The sequence below is a fragment of the Lithobates pipiens genome, unplaced genomic scaffold (assembly GCF_037356315.1).
Source record: "Lithobates pipiens isolate NorthernLeopardFrog02 unplaced genomic scaffold, aLitPip1_a1.2 Scaffold_30, whole genome shotgun sequence".
Classification (NCBI taxonomy): Eukaryota; Metazoa; Chordata; class Amphibia; order Anura; family Ranidae; genus Lithobates; species Lithobates pipiens.
In genome coordinates this window covers 140,488,833-140,512,915 of record NW_027507791.1, presented here as the reverse complement: position 1 = coordinate 140,512,915, position 24,083 = coordinate 140,488,833, and the positions used below count along the sequence as shown (strand labels likewise).

General features: G+C 44.2%; 1 protein-coding gene across 2 annotated transcripts in view; it reads right to left on the bottom strand.

Moving 5' to 3' along the window:
* Positions 1-24,083, bottom strand: part of EXD1 (exonuclease 3'-5' domain containing 1) — a 618,256-nt gene that overhangs the window by 369,300 nt on the left and 224,873 nt on the right. For both annotated transcript variants that reach the window (XM_077464920.1, XM_077464919.1), the window contains one exon: positions 3,913-3,976. In XM_077464920.1, coding sequence (XP_077321046.1) covers positions 3,913-3,976 — 64 coding nt within the window. The remainder of the gene's footprint in view (positions 1-3,912; positions 3,977-24,083) is intronic.

The following is a 24,083-nucleotide window of genomic DNA, read 5'->3' as shown; positions in this document are numbered from 1 at the left end:
AGTAGGGGTACAGTTAGGGGGCTGGAATCTGGGGGCCCCCTTATTAAATGATATAAACTGATAAGCTTCTGATAAGTGCTTTGGGGTGGGGGGCCACAGGGCCCCCCTTCCCCAAAGTACCCCCCCATGTTGAGGGCATGCGGCCTGGTATGGTTCAGGGGGGCACTCACTCGTTTGCACCCCCTTTCCTGACGGGCGGGGCTGTGTGCTCAGATAAGGGTCTGCTATGGACTTTGGGGGGACCCCCACACTTTTTTGCGTAGGGCATCCCCTTTAAATCCATAAAAGGTAACGGGCTAGCAAGGTGTCAAGGTGGCGACATTCCCTTCCTTCGCTAGTCCCGTCTACAGAATATAAAAAAAAAAAAGTCAGTTACATTGCTGAGTAACTAATTACTTTTCCAATGTAGTAACCAAGTTACTAATGCAATTACTTTTTGGGAGAAGTAATTTGTAACTTAAACTAATTACTTTTTTAAAGTAAGATGACCAACACTGCTTATCAGTGCCACCCATAAGTACCCATCAGTGCAGCCTTTCAGTGCCCAGCGTCACCTATCAGTGTCCGCCAGTCCCACCCATGAGTGCCCAGCAGTGCTGCGTATCTGTGCCACCTACCAGTGCCCATCAGTGAAGGAGAAAAATACTTATTTACAAAATTTTATAACAGAAACAAAAGAGAAACTTTCAAAAATGTTAGCTCTTTTTTTATTTGTTTAGCAAAGAATTAAAAAAAAAAACAACAACACAGATGTGATCAAATACCAAACAAAAGCTCTATTTGTGAGAACAAAATTATAAATATGTATATATATATATATATATATATATATATATATATATATATATATATATATATATATATATATATATATATATATTTTTTTTTTTTTTTTTTTTTTTTTTTTTTTTTTACAGAGACACTACTTTATGTCACACCGTATTTGCACAGCAGTATTAAATACAATTTTTTTGGGAAAAAATATACTTTAAATTAAAAAAAAAAAAGCAGTAAAGTTAGCCCAATTTTTTTTCTATAATGTGAAAGATAACATTACGCCGAGTAAATTGATACTAAACACATCATGCTTTAAAATTGCTCACACTTGTGGAATGGTGACAAACTGGTATTTAAAATATCCATAGGCAACATTTTTAAAGGTTGTAGAGTTAAGGGAGATCAAGTGCTAAAATTATTGGTCTCACTCTAATGATCACAGCGTCACCTCACGTGTGGTATTAAATATATGTGGGTACGACTTGTGTAAGCGTTCGCTTCTGCGTACAAGCACGAAGGGACTGGGGCATCCTAAAAAAATGTTTTTATTTTTACTTTTACACTGTCCCTTTAAAAATTATATATATATATATATATATATATATATATATATATATAATCACTTTTATTCCTATTACAAGGAATGTTAACATTAAGCAGGATAGGGGCCTCTTTAACCATTTCAGCACCAGAAGGATTTGCCTCCTTAACGACCAGGCCCTTTTTTACGATATGGCACTGCATCGCTTTAACTGACAATTGCATGGTGGTGCAATGCTGTACCCAAACAAAATTGAAGCCCCTTTTTTACCCACAAATAGAGCTTTCTTTTGGTTGTGTTTGATCACCTCTGCCATTTTTGTTTGCGCTATAAACAAAAAAAGACCGCCAATTTTGAAAAAAAAAAACACGTTGTACTTATTGCTATTATAAACATCCTCCCCCAAAAAAAAACAAAAAAAAACACATTTCTTCATCAGTTTAGGCCGATATGTATTCTTCTACATAATTTTTGGTTTGAAAAAAAAATGCAAGCAGCATATATTTATTGGTTTGTGCAAAAGTTATAGCATCTACAAAATAGGTGAGGATTTTTTTTGTTTTCCTAGTAATGGCTGCCATCTGATTTTTTATTTTTTTTTTAATCGGGACTCAGACATTGTGGCAGACAAATCAGACACTTGACACTTTTTTGGGACCAGTGACATTCATACAGCAGTCATTGCTAGAAAAATGCACAGTTTACGGTGTAAAGGTCACTGGAAGGGGTTAAAACTACGAGGCGATCAAGGGGTTAAATGTGTTCTCTCATGTGTGTTTCTAAGAGTGGGGGAATGTGACAGACTAGAGGAGGAGAGAGATCATTGTTCCTTGTTTGTAGGAACACACGACCTGTCTCCTCTCCTCTTGCAGAACTGGGACTAGTGCGTTGTGTTTTTACCAGTTCTTGCTCTGTCATGAGTGATCGCAGGTGCCCGGTGGTCATCACACCCTCCGGGCATGCATATTGGCTCTGGTTACACGCTGCGGCGGCTCGCGCTCCAGTGCCAACCTGCCGCAGTGTAACTGCGGCAGCTGGTCGGGAAGGGGTTAAATAGTAACTTCACTATGAGGGAAAAAAATATGTATCACCTCTGGGTGATCAAAATACATGGCATGTTTTAACAAACTTAAAGAAATACTGTATATGTAAAGAGAAAGACTTTTCAGGTCCTTAACATGCATGGTAACATCACAGTTAGACATCAGGCAGTCAACCGGAATAAGGACAAATCGCTTTGCTGTTGCTTTAGACTCTGGAGAGAATATTCATTATTCACCTCTTACTTGGTACACTGATTTAATTATTCTGCTCAGTATTTTTTTTTTATACTGCAAGTGTCAATAAAAAATAATGCTGAGCTATAAGTGAATCATTAATATATAACAAAATATGTGAATAAATTATTGAAATCAGGAGTCAGTCACAAAGTTGTCCATATTGTATGCAGTAAAAATAAAACCAAATGTCAAATCCAATTAACACGCAGATGACACCATCGATCAACTTTCACAGAATTCAGATCTTTGCAAGAGAAAGTCCGTGAATGAGGGTCCTTACCAGAGCAGATGGACTCCCCTAAAGGGGGGAGTCAACAGCGCGAGCAGATCCAGCACTCAGCGGGGAACGATGGATCACTAATGTCCCGAATTCCGCCGGCAGCTTCCGGGAATGAACGAAGAGACAAGGGGCGGTACGAAGATAGGACGAACTTGCCAATCCCTGTTAGGATCCCACATCTCCCTGGAGGTAAACAGGAATCACTCCAACAAGGGGCATTAAGTGAAACCTCCCAACTAGTGTGTCGGCCAATCTAGATTGTGTGGAATAATGGAATACAGGCTTGCCACAGCTAATCCACCTGTAATTACAGAGGGCTAGATCTGCTTGCGCTGTTGACTCCACCTACAGGGGAGTCCATCTGCTCCGCTAAGGACCCTCACTGACTCTCTCTCTTGCAAAGATCTGACTACTGTGAAAGTCAATCGATGGTGTCATCTGCGTGTCAATTGGATTGGACATTTGCTAAGTTTATTTTTGCTGCATACAATATGGACAACTTTGTGACTCACTTCTGATTTCAATAATTTATTCACATATTTTGTTATATATTAATGATTCACTTACAGCGCAACATTATTTTTTTATTGCTACTTGTTTACACCATAGGGATATTTGATGGGTTTTTGTTGCAGCTTTTGATTATTTTATTTTTTCTAGAGCGGTATTTTTTACCCTTATATATACTGTAAGTGTACCTGTTAAACTACAGTTAAACAGAGACACACTGCCATCTTCAGGATGCAGTGGCACTAGCAGCCTGGAATGCTTTTATGCAAAGCAAACCTTACACCTGCGTGTGATCACCATTATGTGTTATGACATTCACACATTTGTAAACCACTCATAATATCTAGTGGAAAATCTGAGAAGAGGCATTGGGCAGGACAAAGATGGTGGGCAGAACATGCAATAGGTATTAAACCACCAGGTGACAGCATTGAATAAAAGTACCAAAAAATTAACAACCTAGTAAAATCCTAGTATTTAGTAACATGGTCAGATGCATTGGTATACAAGTAGAAGCACCTTACCTTTCTGCTGATGTTTCTAATTCAACCTCTTGGCCAACACTTTTAGATTCTTCCACTGGTTCAACTGAAACAGCAGAAAAGAGATATACATGAATAAGAAAAGTTTAAATAAAATGTTACTTTTGTATATAATGACATGTGGTATGGAGACAGAATAAATATTGCTGATACAGCAATTTTGCCAACCACATACAGTGCCTTGCGAAAGTATTCGGCCCCCTTGAACTTTTCAACCTTTTGCCACATTTCTGGTTTCAAACATAAAGATATAACATTTTTATTTTTTGTGAAGAATCACCAACAAGTGGGACACAATTGTGAAATGGAAATGGAAATCTATTGGATTTTTGAAACTTTTTTAACTAATAAAAAAAAATGAAAAGTGGGGCGTGCAAAATTATTCGGCCCCCTTGCGTTAATACTTTGTAGAGCCACCTTTTGCTGCAATTACAGCTGCAAGTTGCTTGGGGTATGTCTCTATCAGTTTTGCACATCGAGACAGACTGAAATTCTTGCCCATTCTTCCTTACAAAACAGCTCAAGCTCAGTGGGGTTGGATGGAGAGCGTTTGTGAACAGCAGTTTTCAGCTCTTTCCACAGATTCTCGATTGGATTCAGGTCTGGACTTTGACTTGGCCATTCTAACACCTGGATACGTTTATTTGTGAACCATTCCACTGTAGATTTTGCTGTATGTTTGGGATCATTGTCTTGTTGGAAGATAAATCTCCATCCCAGTTTCAGGTCTTTTGCAGACTCCAACAGGTTTTCATCCAGAATGGTCCTGTATTTGGCTGCATCCATCTTCCCCTTAATTTTTACCATCTTCCCTGTCCCTGCTGAAGAAAAGCAGGCCCAAACCATGATGCTGCCACCACCATGGTTGACAGTGGGGATGGTGTGTTGAGGGTGATGAGCTGTGTTGCTTTTACGCCAAACATATCGTTTTGCATTGTGGGCAAAAAGTTCGATTTTGGTTTCATCTGACCAGAGCACCTTCTTCCACATGTTTGGTGTGTCTCCCAGGTGGCTTGTGGCAAACTTTAGACGAGACTTTTTATGGATATCTTTGAGAAATGGCTTTCTTCTTGCCACTCTTCCATAAAGGCCAGATTTGTGCAGTGTACGACTGATTGTTGTCCTCTGGACAGACTCTCCCACCTCAGCTGTAGTTCTCTGCAGTTCATCCAGAGTGATCATGGGCCTCTTGGCTGGATCTCTGATCAGTCTTCTCCTTGTCTGAGCTGAAAGTTTAGAGGGACGGCCAGGTCTTGGTAGATTTGCAGTGGTCTGATACTCCTTCCATTTCAAAATGATGGCTTGCACAGTGCTCCTTGGGATGTTTAAAGCTTGGGAAAAAATTTTGTATCCAAATCCGGCTTTAAACTTCTCAACAACAGTATTACGGACCTGCCTGGTGTGTTCCTTTGTCTTCATGATGCTCTCTGCGCTTTCAACAGAACCCTGAGACTATCACAGAGCAGGTGCATTTATACAGACTTGATTACACACAGGTGGATTCTATTTATCACCATCAGTCATTTAGGACAACATTGGATCATTTAGAGATCCTCGCTGAACTTCTGGAGTGAGTTTGCTGCACTGAAATAATTTTGCACGCACCACTTTTCAGTTTTTTATTTGCTAAAAAAGTTTAAAATATCCAATAGATGTCGTTCTACTTCACAATTGTGTCTCACTTGTTGGTGATTCTTCACAGACAATAAAAATTTTATATCTTTATGTTTGAAGCCTGAAATGTGGTAAAAGGTTGAAAAGTTCAAGGGGGCCGAATACTTTCGCAAGGCACTGTATGAGAGACCAACACAGCCAAACTCCAGGTGCTCTAGTGCCAGATTCAGGAGCGAGAGCGCAGAGAACGGGCCGAGAGAGGAACACTACTACCGATCCTGACATGTTTACCACACAAGACAGTGGTTCCACCTCTCCCTGCAACACACCTACCACAAGGAGCCCTGTAAAATCCAAGCCCAGATTGGATCCGGAGATCTCCGCGCACGGAAACAGGTACTCGACCCTAGACATGGAGGTGAGTGGTGCACCTAACAGCGACTCGGACGCACACTGTCCAGCAGACCCGATCGCCATGTTTCCTACCACTGGTCAAGCGATCTCAGATATCACATTAAAGGAAATGCTTATGTCCCTGAGAACATCGCTTCAATCGGACATGCTGTCATGCCTTCAACAGTGCAGAGCAGAGATCACTGAGCTTGGGGATAGAGTGCATCAAGTTGAAACGAGAATGGGGGGATGTTACCATATCCTTTAACGCACTCGTGGACTCCCACATGTCCCAGCAAGACTCTATCTCCAAAATACAAGCGAAACTGGCAGACCTCGAGGATCGTTCCCGGAGGAACAATTTTGAAAATACGGGGCAGCACAACAACTCCAATCATACGTTACGGACCTATTTCACGCTGTAGCACCAGGAGGAGATACTCTTGGATGTCTTCCGCAAAGCAGAGAACCTACCAGAGCCAGCCGCAAATCTACAAGTGCTCCCGGATCTCTCGCAGTACACATTGCAGCTGCGGCGGAACATGGCGACTATTACTAAAGCACTACGAAACCACAAGATAGTATATAAGTGGAAATACCCGGCTAAACTAATCGTCTCACACCAGGGCTCCACTCACCTGGTCAGCTCATTAGAAGATGGGTTACAACTCCTCCAACAATGGCAAATCATAGTATCAGACACTAGCACAGATCCGCCTCCACCACACAAGTCCCCACTTGGCAAATTACAGCCAGAGTGGCAACCCAGACAGCAAAGACGATCCAGCTCAAGGCGCACCTGAATTGAAGGAACAAGTTCCTACCTGCAAAGTTCATTAGGATTCCCCGAATGCCTATGGTACAGCCCACCGTACCGTAGCACCCTCCAGTTGGGCAGTCATACTGCCTGGTCCATTTGGACTCTGTTCGTCTGTTTTTTGAGAGTTCTTCCTTTTTTCTTCCTTTTGTTTTTCGTTTTCTTTTGGAAGTTACCACTAGACAGTTACGTACGCATTCATACTACTCCGTATGTCTCCAGCTAAAGAAATGGACAACACTTTTTTCAACCATGCAACTTCCTAACCACTGCTCTTGGCAGTCATCCTGGATATTGACTGTCTTGAGGGAACATTTATACTTCATCGTTAATCCCTATGCGACTGACCACAGACTTCCTGACTTTACCAACGGTATAACTCGAATCTTTCCACAACAAATAACACAGTGCCATATCTTCCACAGACGAGGTAGACATCGACCAACACCCCATTCCAGTGATCGGAATGAACTTTAAGATTATGTCAATCAATGCGAGGGGTCTCAACCACCCGGCCAAAAGAAGATCCCTCTGGAAGGAAGCTATCCAGCACAAAGTGGACATCTTAGCAGTCCAAGAGACTCACTTTCATAGCTCAGCCACACCTCGATGTTCCCACCCAAATTTCCCACATGTTTTCTTGTCATCGACTACAGCCAAGAAGAGGGGGGTAATGCTGGCTGTAAGAGACACTGTGGCGTTCGAACTGAAAGACTCCTTTATTGACCCGGATGGTCACTTTATTATACTGGTTTGTACCATAAATAAGCTTCTCGTAACCTTAACGTGTGTATATGCTCCCAACTCGCATCAACTCCAATTCGTTAAGCGGGTTACCAAACAAATGTCAAAGATGCGAGCAGGGAACATATTAATGTGTGGGGATTTCAATATGATTATGGATGATAACTTAGACACTTCTTCCCGAACCAAACAGCGTGGCCCGAATTTCCGGGAATTCATTATAAAAAGAGGAGTTATATGACGCTTGGCGTTGCTTAAACGCTAATGATAAATCGTTCACGTACTACTCCCCTAGACACAACTCATACTCCAGATTGGACATATTCCTCGTAGATAAGACACTACTGCAGAGAATTTCCCACTCTACTATACACGATATAACGTGGTCAGACCACGCTCCTGTGGTCATTCAGATAGAGAGTGGGAAAGCCTATGCTACGGCACGCTTATGGCGATGCAATGATTATTTAATTCAAGACCCTAAACTACAAAAAGATATAGCCCAACAGCTAAAAGAGTTTTTTCATTTTAATACTCCCAATGACACAAACCATTTTACCAATTGGAATGCCCAGAAAAGCATATATCCGGGGTATCCTTATTAAACTAAACGCGGCAGTATACAAGGCACGCTCGGCTAAAGTCACGGAACTCATAACCGCAATTCGTAAACTAGAGAAGGAAAATCAAACCACACCTACTACAGCTATAGCCTCGAAACTAGCCAATACACGTTTACAACTTAGGGAACTATTTAGTACACAACACGAACAATATATGAATAAGCTCAAATTACGCTATTATGCTAACAACAACAAAGCAGGTAAATTTTTAGCGAATAGACTTAAACAACGTAGGTCCAAAACAGTAATTTCCCATTTGCACTACCCTGACTCTTCCAAAAAGGTAGAACACCCACAGGAAATTGCTAATGCCTTTGCAGATTATTTCTCGTCACTGTATAATTTAAAAGATGATCCCAAAACCACCCAACCATGTAAAACAGACATAGATGGCTTTCTATCTAAATTGAAACTGCCCTCGCTTTCGGAGTCCCAGCTTCAAACACTAAACAACCCTTTCTACATAACAGAATTGGAAAAATCTATAAAGTCTCTCCCCCTCAACAAAGCCCCCGGGCCGGATGGTCTATCCAATGGATACTACAAAGCCTTTAGCCATAATTTTAATCCCGAACCTTTTACCACTATTTAATGAGGCTAGGAAAAAAGGCACCTTTCCACCAGAAATGCTCAAAGCCTATGTGATTACACTACCAAAACCCCAGATGTTCCGGCTAACTTTTGCCCCATATCTCTTTTAAATGGTGACATAAAACTTTATGCCAAAATGCTAGCTAACAGACTATATGATCTTATACCGGACCTGGTGAAGCCAGACCAAACGGGCTTCACCAAAGGCCGTCAGGCATCGGATGCCACCAGACGCCTCTTAAATATCATTCACCAAGCAGAAACTCGGAAAACGCCTTCTCTGCTTCTATCGGTAGATGCAGAGAAGGCGTTTGATAGAGTCCACTGGGGATATATGGAAGCGGTACTACAGAAGTTTGGATTCCAAGGGGAGTCATTATCAGCTATACTGGCTCTATACTCGAGCCCAGCAGCACAAGTTTATACGTCAGGCCTACTATCAAAGGAATTCAAAATCCCGAATGGAACCTGCCAGGGGTGTCCGTTATAGCCATTCATTTTCAACCTGATGATGGAACCCCTGGCCGAGACCATTCGAACCCACCCTCATATTGCAGGCTTTAAATATCACCAGAACACCCACGTAATTAATCTTTTTGCGGACGACGTAATACTCCTTCTTACTAACCCTACTGTTTCGCTGCAATTCACCCATGAAGTTCTCAATAAATTCGGCAACTTGTCATACTATAAAGTTAATTTTAATAAGTCCCTAATACTAGACCTGGGCGTTCACCACTTTACGAGGGATCACCTAAAAAAAACATTCCCATATGTATGGGCAGAGAAATCTATCCCCTATCTGGGCATCCAACTAGCGCCCAAAATATCACAGATAGCTGAAGTGAATATCAAACTCCTGCTTTTAGACATTCGGAAATCACTGAACACCATGGCTAAAACGGACCTATCCTGGGCAGGCAGAATTGCATCTTACAAAATGGTCATTCTCCCTAAAATCTTGTACGTCTTCAGAACCCTTCCCATTCCATTTAAAGCATCCCACTTCCGAGAATTAAATAAATCTCTTAAATTGTTTATATGGCAAGGGAAAAGGGCTCGTTGTTCCCACGAAATTCTTATACGACATAAAAACGAAGGTGGGATGGGTCTCCCGCATATAAAGGATTATTATTGGGCATCCCTCCTAGCCCAAGCCAAACACTGGTTTCAAACATCTCCTTCTCCATTATGGGTAAATATAGAAGCAACTATTAACAAAGTATACCCTTTAAGCTTACTACTGAGCGCAGACTCCTGGAAACCGTTGTCACTAAGGTCTATGTCCCCGACCATCAAGGCCACGCTGCTCGCGTGGAGACATCTTTTGGCCCAACCAAAAAATGATAATTCAACTACCACCATAAGAATTCCATTGCAAACGCTCGGGACACTACTCCCGTATAGCCATATCGTCAAATGGACAGATCTAGGAATAGAAAGAGTAGATGACCTTCTAGACAGAGGCATTCCTTTAACATTTCAGACCTTACAAAGTAAATACAACCTACCTGCTTCACATCTCATGTTATATAAACAAATATCTTCATTCTTAGTCAAAAACCCCCTGCCGGAGATCGAAATAAACACCCAAGCATGGCATTTTTTCACAACCAATCAGGATAAGTGTAGAGGCATATCTCTTATTTACAACCTACTTCGATCTAAACGAGAATTCATCAAGTCCCCAAATATATTATCTTGGGAGAAGGACCTAGATACAACATTTGACACAAGCCACTGGCGTGCAGCACTGAGATACAATTATAAGGCCACGAACTGCATTAATCACTGGGAACTAACCCAAAAAATGTTAACAAAATGGTACAGGACTCCCTTTCAATTGGCCAGGATGTTCCTTACACACTCCATATTATGTTGGAGGAATTGCGATACACCTGGAACAATCCTACACATTTTCTGGCAATGCAAGAACTTAACCAGCTACTGGAGGAAAATGTTTACCATTCTCGCAGATATCACTGGGATACTACAAACACCGAACCCAGCACTAGCACTCCTTCATATAGGCATACATAATTACCCCTCCCAATACAGATCAGTGGTCACTCACATCTTAACCACTGCAAAACTTATCATAGCCAGGCACTGGAAAAATACCCTCTCCCCGAACCCCTCAGAAGTAATGGCACAAGTTAATCTTAACTACCACTACGAAAGACTATTGTCGATCAGAAATAATTCTTGCACAACTTTTGACAAAAATTGGAATTGTTGGAAAGACTGGTACGGACGTTGAAGACATAATCCTTTTCCTCCTCCCCCAACTCCCCCTACCCTACCCTTCCTGATACTCTACACATATATCTTCTAAAACAATACCTCTAAAATATGAAGTCGGATAACTGGTTAGGAAACCGAGACATTATTGCAAATTGCACTATTAGTTTATATATGATTGCTTTAACTCCCCTCCCCATGTCGATCCCCCTCTGGGGCAGTGTGAGCCCAATTGGGGCGCCAGAGGGGGCTAGATAGGGACCCAGGACGAGTTGACCAGCTGGAGTAGACACCGTTACTATTCACTTTTCATAATTGTAAATGTTAGCTCGATATAACGGTATTATCCTCATCCAAGTTTTACGCTGTATATTGATGTCGAATGTTACAATGTAAGATTGTATATGACTTTATTCGATATTACCTGCTGTATCTGTTATTCTTTAATAAAAATTATATATTAAAAAAAAAAACAGTAGGAATGAAGGCATTAGCTGCACTTGTTCCAAGGAAATAGAGTCAGACAGGTTTGTGTTCTCCATTCATCCATCTAGTCTAGTTTCAATAATTGGGCTCACAGACATCATGGCTAGACCTGAAAGTACAATCCTAGATCCTAGAGAGGGCTTCAAAACCGCAGCAGAATCCTTGAAAGAACATCCCCAATAGGAACTGTAAGGTGTTTATTGAATACTGCAACGGCAGGATCTACTACTGGAACAGACCTTTATTTCCTAAAATCGTAGGATAAAAAAAAAAAAAAAGTCTTTAGAGGAAGGAATATCTTTCCCAGGATTAATCCAATCCTTATATTGTATAGGGGACCTTCAGTTTGTACATGGATAGGAAAAGCATTTTTTTTTTATTTTGCCAACCCTTGCCCATAAGTGTTTTCTTTTTTAAATTTAGGGGTGGAGATTCAATATATACATCCCCATTTGCTTTTCTTGATTTTATCCTCCATCTCCGATTCTTGAACAGGGTCAGACGAGGATTGGCAGTGTAGGGTTTTTGGCCTTGGAAACTAGGGTTTTAAAAGTTCAGACATAGGGGCAGAAAAAAATAGTATTTTTGTACTCCCCGTAAAATCCTTTTCTCTGGAGTTCACTGATTGACACAGCTCCTTTATTCTTGACCATTGGGTTGTTACGCCACCTTCAGGAGAGGACTAGGCAGAACATGTTAACATTTACAAAAACAGAACTTTCTAGTTCCGCCCAAGGGGCAGTCCCTTCAGTAACAACCCCCCAGCCTGCTTCCTGCAGCCTCAGTACGTCAACAAGCTGTATAACGTAATCAATAGGAGGGGAGGGTGCTGTGTCAGTCAGTGAACTCCAGAGAAAATAATTTTACGGTGAGTACAAAAATCCTATTTTCTCTTACGTTCACTGACTGACACGGCTCCTTTATTCTTGACCGTCCCATCCCCAAGCAGTGTCATAACGAGGGGTGGCAAAACAGCATTAAAAAACAAAACAAAAAAACACTTCACCCACAACCAGAAGTGCTCCCCAATAGAGGAGTCACCACCTTATCTATCCGCATCAGAACTTGCGGTTAACAATGCAACAGTGCATTATTCTCAAAAGTAACAATTTTCTTATAAAAAAAAAAAAAAAAAAAAACACAGAAAAAAATAAGTGCATTGCAAAATTACATGGCCTGCAAAACTTTGCAGCCAAAACAGGCATCAGCCGATGCGCTTACATCCACTTTGTAGAATTTTGTAAAAGTGTGAACGGATGACCATTTCGCCACCTTACACACTAACACTTGATGTTGGAAAGCCCAAGAAGTTCCAATTGCCCTGGTGGAATGGGCCGTGACAGAAAAGGGGGGAACCTGCCCCTTTAAGGCATAGGCCTATACCACAATCTGTATGATCCACCTGAAAATGGTGGCCGACAAGACCGGCATACCTTTTTTCAGACCAGCTACCAAAACAGAGTCCGACTTCCGAAAAGGGAGCTGTGGCAGACAAATATACCATTAGAGTCTGGACCACATCCAGGGGATGAAGGGCCACCTCCTTAGGATGTGTTGGTTTAGGACACAGATGGTAACACAATGTCTTCATTGATGTGGAACACCAAAATCACCTTTGTCAGAAAGGAAGGTTGCGGACGCAACACCACCTTATCCTTGTAGATAACCAGATAGGGCGACTTGTAAGACAAGGCCGCCAGTTCCGAAACCCTCCTGGCCGATGTAATGGCCACTAGAAAGACCACTTTCTGGGAAAGAGTCAGCAAGGGAATTTCTCCGATATTCTCAAATTTCTGAAGCGCCGATAACAGTCGACGCACCGGGACATCATGTTGGACCCCCTGAATAAAAAGGTGCTCACTAGAGAGATGCCAGGGGTCACTGAAAAAAAAAGACAGCCAAGGCTGATATTTGTCCTTTAATAGTGCTCAAAGCAAACTTCTGCTCTACTCCACGCTGTAGAAACGTCAGGATCCTGGAAATGGAATAGGTGCACGGACACCAATCCTTTCTCCTCACACAGAGATATATCATCGTGCCTGGAAGGCATACATCTTCAGAGAAGAAGATTTCCATGCTCTCAACACAGTTGAAATCACCAAGTCCGATAGGCCCCGATTCCTTAGCACCTGGCTCTCAACAGCCATGTCAGCAATGGTAAAGCAGGATGGAGAATCGGACCTTGAAAACAGAAGGTCTTCTTGCATCAGTAGTCACCAGGGAGCGTCCGCAACCAGGCGTACTAGGTCGGTGTGCCAGGGGCACTGAGGCCAATCTGGGGCAATCAGAATTACTGGAATCCCCTCGGTCTCCACTCTGCAAAGCAGACGTGGTAGTAGCTTTAGCAGAAGAAATGCATTGATCAGTTGGTACTGACCCCACGGAGCCTCCAACGCGTCTGCCCAAGGATCTCTTGTCCTGGATACGAATCTCGGCACCTTCCGATCAAGACAGGAAGCTAGGAGATCCACATCTGGTGTGCCCCATCGCAGGTACAGTAGCCTGAACACCTCCGGATGCAGCGACCATTCTCCTGGGTCCAGTATCTGGCAACTTAGGTAGTCTGCCTGCCAGTTCTCCACTCCCGGGATGTAAATGGCTGATAGGGCCGGTACATGTCACTCTGCCCACTGAAGGATGTGAGCGACCTGTGTTGCAGCCGAGCTTCTTGTTCCTCCTTGATGAACGACGTATGCCACCGCCATAGCGTTGTCTGACTGGATCCTGATCGGACGCCCTCAGTCTCATTGACCATGTGGAGAGGCATAGCCTGATCGCTCGTAGCCCAAGCACATTGATCGGCAACTTGGATTCCTCCCTTGACCAAAGGCCCTGGGTCAACTATACTCCCAGTACTCCACCCCAGCCGGTCAGGCTGGCATCCGTTGTGATCACTGTCCAATGTAGAGGTAGGAACAACTTCCTAGCCCGGAGTGCCGGGGGCCTCAGCCAACAGAGCAGGGCGTCCCTGAATGACTGGCTCATCTGAATATGCCGATCCAGGGATAATGGAGATTTGTCCCATTTCGTCAAGATCTCCTTCTGCAAGACTCTGGTATGAAACTGTGCATACGACACTGCCTCGAAGGAGGCCACCATGAGGCCTAGGACTCGCATGCAGAAGCGTAACTACTACCACCTTCGGTTCATCTGCAGTTTTACCGCTGCAATGAGAGTCTGCAGCTTGTCTGAAGGGAGAAAAGCTCTCGCTTCCATGGAGTCCAGCAGTAAGCCTAGATACTCCAAATGATGAGTCGGTATAAGCACCGACTGTTTTAGGTTCAACAGCCACACAAAATCCTGCAGGGTTTGCATGGTGATCGCCACATCCTCTAATTCTGAGGCGGGAAGATGCTCTCAGGAGGAGATCTTCTAGCTAACCTACAATCGCGATCCTGTGTTGTCGCAGAAACGCCAAAACTGGAGCCAATACCTTAGTAAATACTCGTGGGGGGCCTGATACCAAGTCAAAAGAGAGCCACAAACTGGTAGTGGGCATCTCCAACTGTGAATCGCAGAAACCTCTGATGCTGGAGGCATATGGGTATGTGCAGGTACACGTCCTGGATGTCAAGTGTCCCCTTGATGGAGTGCAGCAACTACTGAGCGAACCGATTCTATTCTGAACCTCTGTACTCTGGGCTTTTAGGTCCAGGATTGGATGTACTCCTTACTTTTTGGGGGAACCTTTCAGACTCCGGAACAGGTACTTTCACCTTAGCAGGTCATTTAACGCCCCCATGAGGGCCTCCCGGCGAGACAGGAGTAAGGGTATGCTGGAAGAGAAACTATCTTGTAGCCAGAGGAAATCATTTTGCAGACCCATTGGTCAGACAGCCAAGAGGCCCACCGGGCTGCAAACTCCCGAAGGCGAGCCCCCACCCATGAGACAGGCAGGGACAAACCTTCATGCGGTAGCACTTTTGCACGCTGGCTTGCCGTTCTAAGGACACTTTTGTCCTTCAGAGGTCGCCCTGTTGGGCTGGAGACATTTAGCTGAAACCCCAGGCGGACGTAAAAGCAGTTTGAGCGGAAATAGAGGGCCCTTGCCTACGGCGTGGATCCTTAGTATTCCTGGTCTGTGGGAGTAAGGTACTCTTACCACCTGTGGCATTCTTAATGTCATCCAACGAGGCTCCAAAGAGCCACTCACCAAGGAAGGGTAGATCAATCAGGGCTTTCTTAGATGCCTAGTCCGCAGACCAGCATTTTAGCCAAATCAGGCGCCTCAGCACCACTGCTGACAATGAAGCCCTGGATAAGAGAGGGAGAGTATCCAGGGCCGCGTCAAACGTACTTAAGGCCTTGCACTAACTGGTCTGCTAGTTCCATGCAGATAGGAGAAGCCTGTTGCTCCCCCAATTCACGGTGCAAACGTTTTGTCAACTCAGCAAGTGACTGAGATACAAGTGTGGAGGCCAGTACTGGTCGCATCGCTGACCCCACAACCGTAAACAAGGAACAGGCCACTGCCTCAGCCTTCCTGTCCGTGGGATCCTTAAATGCAGGCGTCCCCTCTATCGAGATCGTGGTTACTTTATTTAACCTGGATACTGGGGATGTCCACGACCAGAGGAGCTGACCATTTTTTAAGAAGGCTCTCCTCAAAAAGGGTAACGCACCGCCATACTTTTTGGGACTGAAAAGGTCCATTGCGGTCTACCTCATTCCTTGTATATGAACTTGTCAAAATAAGTTGGATACGGAAACACCTTTAGGTGCACGGGCTGGCTTACGGGACCCAAAAGGGACTGCTACATCAGCAGAGGGATCTGCTGTAGTCTGAATCTTCAGGGTATCACGCATAGCTGTGATAAGTGCTCCAACTAGCTCTTTGTCACACGCAGACCCGGACGGGGACTCACCCTCACTGTCCGATGGGTCCTTGCCAGTGTCATCTGAAACGACAGAGCAGGGGCCACCAGTCTCAGCGGGGCCCGAGTCTGCATCAGAGCTCTCCCCTGAGGACAGGGGGAGGGCAGGGGCCGCTTTTTACCCCCTTTGCACCCACGCACCACCTCCTTCCTGGCAAAGAACGCGCCAAGGACCGCTGACAGAGCGTCCAGAGGCACTGCATTGTTTGCAGGCGAGCCGGTTGAAATTGCCTGGAGTTAGGGGGAAGAAACAACAGTTTAAGCCATACTGACCCACCCTGTCTGCCCCCTGCTGGATTCTTAGGACAGGTGAATAGTCCCACCCTCCTAGCTGCTGCAGGCTGTGGGGCCCCCCAACGCAGGACTCACCACCCTGACCAAGTTGTGCGCCGTTCAGCTAGTAGTGATCAGAGATCAGCGCTGGGCATAAAAACTGTGCTGGGCTACAACAAAATGGCCACCGAGCATCCAGTATAAAGGACAATCACAGGGAAAATAGCCGCCGAACTACAGGAAAATTGTTCCTGACCATGATTCTCCCTGAGTCACACTAAACACGGGCACCAAACAACTGTACACAGAGAGGGACAATGAAAAGACAGAAAATGGGAGCAGAACAGCGCTATGGCGATCAGCATGTGTTGACCTCCAGACACCCAGCGGAGAGAACACCAGGGGCACAGCCACCCAGCACAGGCCCCCACCCAAGGTGAGAGCCCCCCTGGGGACCCCTATCTAAATGGCACACACACCGCTAAGCAGCCCATGCAGCTTCACCCACAGGGGGAGGGGAGATAGGGACAGGGAAAGAATAGAGGGAGGAGAGGGACCCCCAAATCAACCTCCCAGGGAATGCCCAGCTGCTCAGCCACACGAGGCAGGGAGACCTGTACTTAACATTCCGGACGAGTTGGTGACATTTCATCACAGACCCACTTCCGAAGAGCATGGAGTGGCTGCTGGCCATGGCACACTGTGACCCAGACATCAGTAGCCCGGGTCATATGTGTGCCCTGCAGCATTGCGCTTACCGACCACCCATGGAGCCTGAGGGGCATGTCATGGCCGACCCAGAGCTTAGCTATGGTCTGCACGCGCTCGCTGGCCAGGCTGGGGAGACTCCAAGGATAAGGGTATCCTGTCACCCAGCCGGCTGTTGATAGCAGATGACAGGATTTTAATATTGCGCAAAAGGCAAACTTCTGCAAAAAAAAATCCCCGGACCGATGGGCCTGCAGTGTTCCTAGATCCATCTCCTTTACTAAAAAATAAATAAAAGCAAGCTGTACCAAACATCTATACGACTAAAGGTCGAACTTAGCCTTTTTAATATAATAAAGGTCCACGTGACAAGGATTTGTCAGTTCACCTGGGCAAAGTGTAGGGGTCAAGGACTAGAGATAAGGAGGTGGTGTGTCAGCATTCACCTAGGCAGGAGCAATTTTTTTTCACGGAACTTTACGCCAAACTTTCCATGAAGGCACTGAGGCTGGTAAAACCAAGGTAATTAGCCCAAGAACTGCAGCTCAAGAGGGGAAAAAAACCCCATGCCCCTACAAAAAGATATAGAGATCTATCTATATTAGACACACACACACAGTCCTTGAGTTACGAACATCCGAGCTGCGAACGACGACGAATGGAATGACATCATTGCACTAGTCCCAGAAACCGCTGAGTAGCCATCATGTAGAACGGGACACATCCCACACTGCAGTACTACATATACTGCATGCCCCATATACAGGACTGCATGTCCAGAAGTGCCCAGAACACACCACATTGCACAGCCAAAAGAGCCCCTAAAAAAAAAAAAAAAAAAAAAAAACACTTACGACTTACGATAAAAAAATTTACTTCTGCCCACACTTTTTTTTTTTTTTTTTTTTTTAAAACAAACTCTTACTATTGCAGAATGTACAGTATATTAAGCAATTGTTACTCTCATCATTAGCACTAAATTTCTTAAAAAAATTACCTTCGATTCAGCCTTCTCGGGCATTCCCATCTTGCTTGTGGGCAGGTGAAGCCCACAAGCATATTCTTCCGGGATCGGGCACTGCTGTATTCCCAGCATGCACCGCCTATTCTTGCACATGCGCATTAAAAGCACATAGCCGCGCAGGAAACTACACAGGTTGCCATCACACCGGTTTCAAAATCCTGCGATTATAGACCACAGCGCTGCCCACTGACTCCTGGGAAATTACGACACATCTCCCAGGAGCAGTAGCGAGCAGAGGTGCCAAGGGAAATGACGTCAAGTGATGCAGTGAGGAAGGGGGAGATTAGAAGGGACCACATAGCAACAGGCATAAAATAGTAAGAATTTTTTTTTTGTCCAAATGTCGGTTAGGTTATTGGCTGTACAGTAAATGTAAATGTCTTGTTATGGGTGAAACACCACTTTAAGAACAAACCTACAGTCCCTAACTTGTTGGTAACTCGGACTGCAATATATTTTAATTATAATATACACACACACTCAAACACATATATATATATATATATATATATATATATATATATATATATATATATATATATATATCGTTTACAAGCTGTGATACTTGCCAAAGGGGCATTACAAGATATTAACTCTGCAGGGTGCCCAAACTTTTGCAGACGCCATTTTTTTGTTTTCTGTCATTTTGAAAGTGTAAATGATGGAAATAAAATCTAACTTTTTTTTTGAAATAAGAATGTCTAATCTGTAATTTGATGCCATTTGGAGATTTTCCCCTCGTTCCTTGGCTTCGTTATGCACATTAATACACATTTTTACCTGGGGTGGCCAAACTGAGTCTGGCCATTTAAAACCTTTGAGATTGACATCACCTGGTCTTCCCAGATGATGATTGAGAACAATCCATGACACTGGCAGGTCTCAGCTTTGCAAAGAGGGCAGTGCATGCTATAAACTCTGCAGGGTGCCCAAACTTTTGCAGACGCCATTTTTTTTGTTTTCTGTCATTTTGAAAGTGTAAATGATGGAAATAAAATCTAACTTTTTTTTGATATATTATAAGAATGTCTAATCTGTAATTTGATGCCATTTGGAGATTTTTCCATCTTTCCTTGGCTTAGTTATGCACATTAATACACATTTTTACCTGAGGTGCCCAAACGTTCTTTCGATCCCCACTGTATATGTATAATATATATATATATATATATATATTTCTTGATCATACATCACGGGACACAGGAGCTTCATTACATAGTGGGTTATATAGGCACCTCTGGTGATTGGACACTGGTTCACCCCCAATTGAGAATTCCTCCCCTATATAACCCCTCCCATATGGGAGGCACCTCAGTTTTTTCGCCAGTGTCTATGGTGGTTGGTCACGTAAAACATGTGCTCTGAAGAAAGCTCTGTGCATGTCCCTGCGGGGGCCTAAGGGCTACAACAAACCGGATCCATATATCGGGCTATTTTGACTCCCAAGATGGTATGGTATCCGGGCCTCGTCATCCGAAGAAACAAGGTTTTGCCTGTAAGTCCTCTCCTATTGGAAGACTGGGCTCTGGGAAAACCAGACTTGGTGTAGCCTGGTTCTCCCAGATGACTCACGTCTCCACTGCAATCCCTGCCACAATAAAGGTAATACAGGGGTCCCACGTAGTCTCGGGGTCCCATGCAGCTCCGATGGTGGTCCCCTTACCCCCTGGACGTCCGGTGGTCCTCGTGCACACGTGCTAAGCGTGCTCCCGTGCTAATGAGGGGGGGGTGTGGTTGCGAGCCGCGCACGTTGGTGTGCATGGTGCTGTACTCCGCAGGCGCCAGGCGGCAATTTTAAAAAAGCCCCGAGCGCCAAGGGGCTGTAAGTGGAGACACAGGAGCTGTGGGCAGTAAGCATCCCAAGGGATTGGATCCAGGCAAACCTAAGACACCTACTCAGCATCAGGTTGTGCAGTTTAAGCATACAGTGCCTTGTGAAAGTATTCGGCCCCCCTTGAACTTTTCAACCTTTTGCCACATTTCAGGCTTCAAACATAAAGATATAACATTTTTATTTTTTGTGAAGAATCACCAACAAGTGGGACACAATTGTGAAGTGGAACGAAATCTATTGGATATTTTAAACTTATTTAGCAAATAAAAAACTGAAAAGTGGTGCGTGCAAAATTATTCGGCCCCTTTACTTTCAGTGCAGCAAACTCGCTCCAGAAGTTCAGCGAGGATCTCTGAATGATCCAATGTTGTCCTAAATGACTGATGGTGATAAATAGAATCCACCTGTGTGTAATCAAGTCTCTGTATAAATGCACCTGCTCTGTGATAGTCTCAGGGTTCTGTTGAAAGCGCAGAGAGTATCATGAAGACCAAGGAACACACCAGGCAGGTCCGTAATACTGTTGTGGAGAAGTTTAAAGCCAGATTTGGATACAAAAAGATTTCCCAAGCTTTAAACATCCCAAGGAGCACTGTGCAAGCGATCATTTTGAAATGGAAGGAGTATCAGACCACTGCAAATCTACCAAGACCTGGCCGTCCCTCTAAACTTTCAGCTCAGACAAGGAGAAGACTGATCAGAGATGCAGCCAAGAGGCCCATGATCACTCTGGATGAACTGCAGAGAACTACAGCTGAGGTGGGAGAGTCTGTCCATAGGACAACAATCAGTCGTACACTGCACAAATCTGGCCTTTATTGAAGAGTGGCAAAAAGAGAGCCATTTCTCAAAGATATCCATAAAAAGTCTCGTCTAAAGTTTGCCACAAGCCACCTGGGAGACACACCAAACATGTGGAAGAAGGTGCTCTGGTCAGATGAAACCAAAATCCAACTTTTTGCCCACAATGCAAAACGATATGTTTGGCGTAAAAGCAACACAGCTCATCACCCTCAACACACCATCCCCACTGTCAACCATGGCGGTGGCAGCATCATGGTTTGGGCCTGCTTTTCTTCAGCAGGGACAGGGAAGATGGTTAAAATTGAGGGGAAGATGGATGCAGCCAAATACAGGACCATTCTGGATGAAAACCTGTTGGAGTCTGCAAAAGACCTGAAACTGGGACGGAGATTTATCTTCCAACAAGACAATGATCCCAAACATACAGCAAAATCTACAGTGGAATGGTTCACAAATAAACGTATCCAGGTGTTAGAATGGCCAAGTCAAAGTCCAGACCTGAATCCAATCGAGAATCTGTGGAAAGAGCTGAAAACTGCTGTTCACAAACGCTCTCCATCCAACCTCACTGAGCTCGAGCTGTTTTGCAAAGAAGAATGGGCAAGAATTTCAGTCTCTCGATGTGCAAAACTGATAGAGACATACCCCAAGCGACTTGCAGCTGTAATCGCAGCAAAAGGTGGCTCTACAAAGTATTAACGCAAGGGGGCCGAATAATTTTGCACACCCCACTTTTCATTTTTTTATTAGTTAAAAAAGTTTCAAAAATCCAATAGATTTTGTTCCACTTCACAATTGTGTCCCACTTGTTGGTGATTCTTCACAAAAAATAAAAATGTTATATCTTTATGTTTGAAGCCTGAAATGTGGCAAAAGGTTGAAAAGTTCAAGGGGGCCGAATACTTTCGCAAGGCACTGTATATATTTATTGTGAGACTTTAAGCACAACAGTGATTGCACTTTGTACTAGTACCTCTGCTTTGTAGCTTAGGACTATGTCTCCTCGTAAGAGGGTCTCAGGGGGAGGTAACAAAGGCACTGGTAAATCACCGCCTAGGTCTAGGGGTTTTAAAAATGCCTGTAGGTTACCATCCCCCCCCCCCTGCAAGACTGGAGCCAGCCTCACAGGATGAGTCAGTGCCCCTGTCAGGTTTTGTAGCCTCTCCTAATGTCTCAGCCCCAGTATATGTCACGGAGGACTCCCTAAAGGCTACATTGGAGGGTTTTGAAGGGAGAATCATGAATTTTATTTCAGCTTCCCTGAAAGATAGCAGGAAAAGGGGTAGATCCCCTCCCTCTGCTGAAATTCCTCTTTCAGATGATTCTTCTGACAATGAGGAGAGATCCCTATCTTGAGACAGGGATCATGAGCAGTCGGATAATTCAGAGAAAAAGGAGAAAGTCCCCTCCTCCCAGGCGCTCAGGAAACAGGTGCAGTATTATACTGAATTGGTGCGTACCACATTCAGAATGCCTGCTGTTGAGGTCGCTACGTCCTCTGTTTCTTCCCTGGGAATCAGGAAAATCCCATAGACTGCATTTTCCTTTCCAAATCATCCCTTAATGGATAAATTGTTGTATCAGGATTGGGGACATCCCGATAAACTGTTTGCTCCTCCTAAAAGGTTTTCTATGATTTATCCTCTGGAGGAAAGTTTCACCAAGAAATAGGGGGCCCCATCTGTCGATGCGGCTGTTTCTTGCGTGAATAGGAACCTGACCTGTCCTTTGGATAATGCTCAGATATTTAAGGATCCAACTGATAAAGAAGATGGAAACCTTATTGAAAGCCTCCTTTCCCATGACTGGTGCAGAAGTCAACCTACAGTCGCAGCCGTGGGGTTGTGTCAGTTCCTCAAGGAACAAGTTAAGCAGATGCTTGGCCTCCTTCCCAGTGAGGAAGTGGATAACTACGCAGAAATACCTCAAATTCTGTGTTTTATGATTGATGCGATTTTGGATTCTGTCCAACAAGCATTTCGTTTGTCTCTCCTTTTGGTACACATGCGAAGGGTCCTATGGTTTAAAAATTGGGCAGCTGAGCTATCATGCAAAAAGCATTTGATTGGGTTCCCGTTTAAGGGCGAACTTTTCTTTGGAGAAGAATTAGACAAGTTCGTCCAAAGAATTTCAGGGGGTAAATCTACTCTCCTTCCAATCAAAGGGAGCAAACGTTCATCATTTAGGTGTTCTCTCTCTCCCGGAGCATCAAGCTCTATGCAGTGGCGACAGCCTTCCCAACCTCCCCCTACAGGAAAGGCTCAAGGACGGCCCAGGGGCAGGAAAAGAGAAACGAAAGGGTAAAGGTGCGTTATGGACTCTAAATGTATTCGTGTAAAATACACTTATAAGTGAACACCCAAAACACAGTGAAGTAAAAGTAAAAAATAATTGAAAAGTAAATAAATAAAAAAATTAAATTGAAAAAATTAAAATGCAGAATACCAGATACCCTAGTGGTGAAAAACAGGGGCTGCCACTACCTTTTTAAATTCACCCAGAAGGTGAATAGCATGAGGCTGGGTTCACACCATAGCGATGCGGGAACGCCGCGAATCCGCGGCGTTTTCCCGCATCGCATGCCTCCCGCCAGCAGTTCACACTGCCCTATGCGGACTGCTGGGAGTGTCAATGAAATCTTAATGACACCCCCAGACCAGTCCGCATATCGCAGTGCGATCTGCAAACTCGGACAGGAATCGGATCGCATAGTGTGAACACCCATGCGATCCGATTCTGCTGCGGACCAAAAAAAGGGTCCTGTGCGAGTTTGCGGCGGGTGCGATGCGAATTCAGCCATACTATCTGTATGGCTGAACGCGCATCGCACAGACAGATCGGATGTGATTTGCACTGCAGTGCGGTGCGAATCACATCCGGATCTCTCACCCGCAGCGGTGTGAACCCAGCCTGAATGTGTGTCAAAGGTGGTAGTTACGGCGCACACCTGCTGCTAGTTGTTCTAATTGCAAATATTCACTAATCAATATGTTATAGATGCACCCAATTATGTGTGAAATGTGTGTGACATAAAGATATATACGTGATAAAGTCTTACAAAAAATGTGAAAAATATTCTAATAACCAATAAACTGCAAATATAAGTCACTAACAATATACGCAAAAA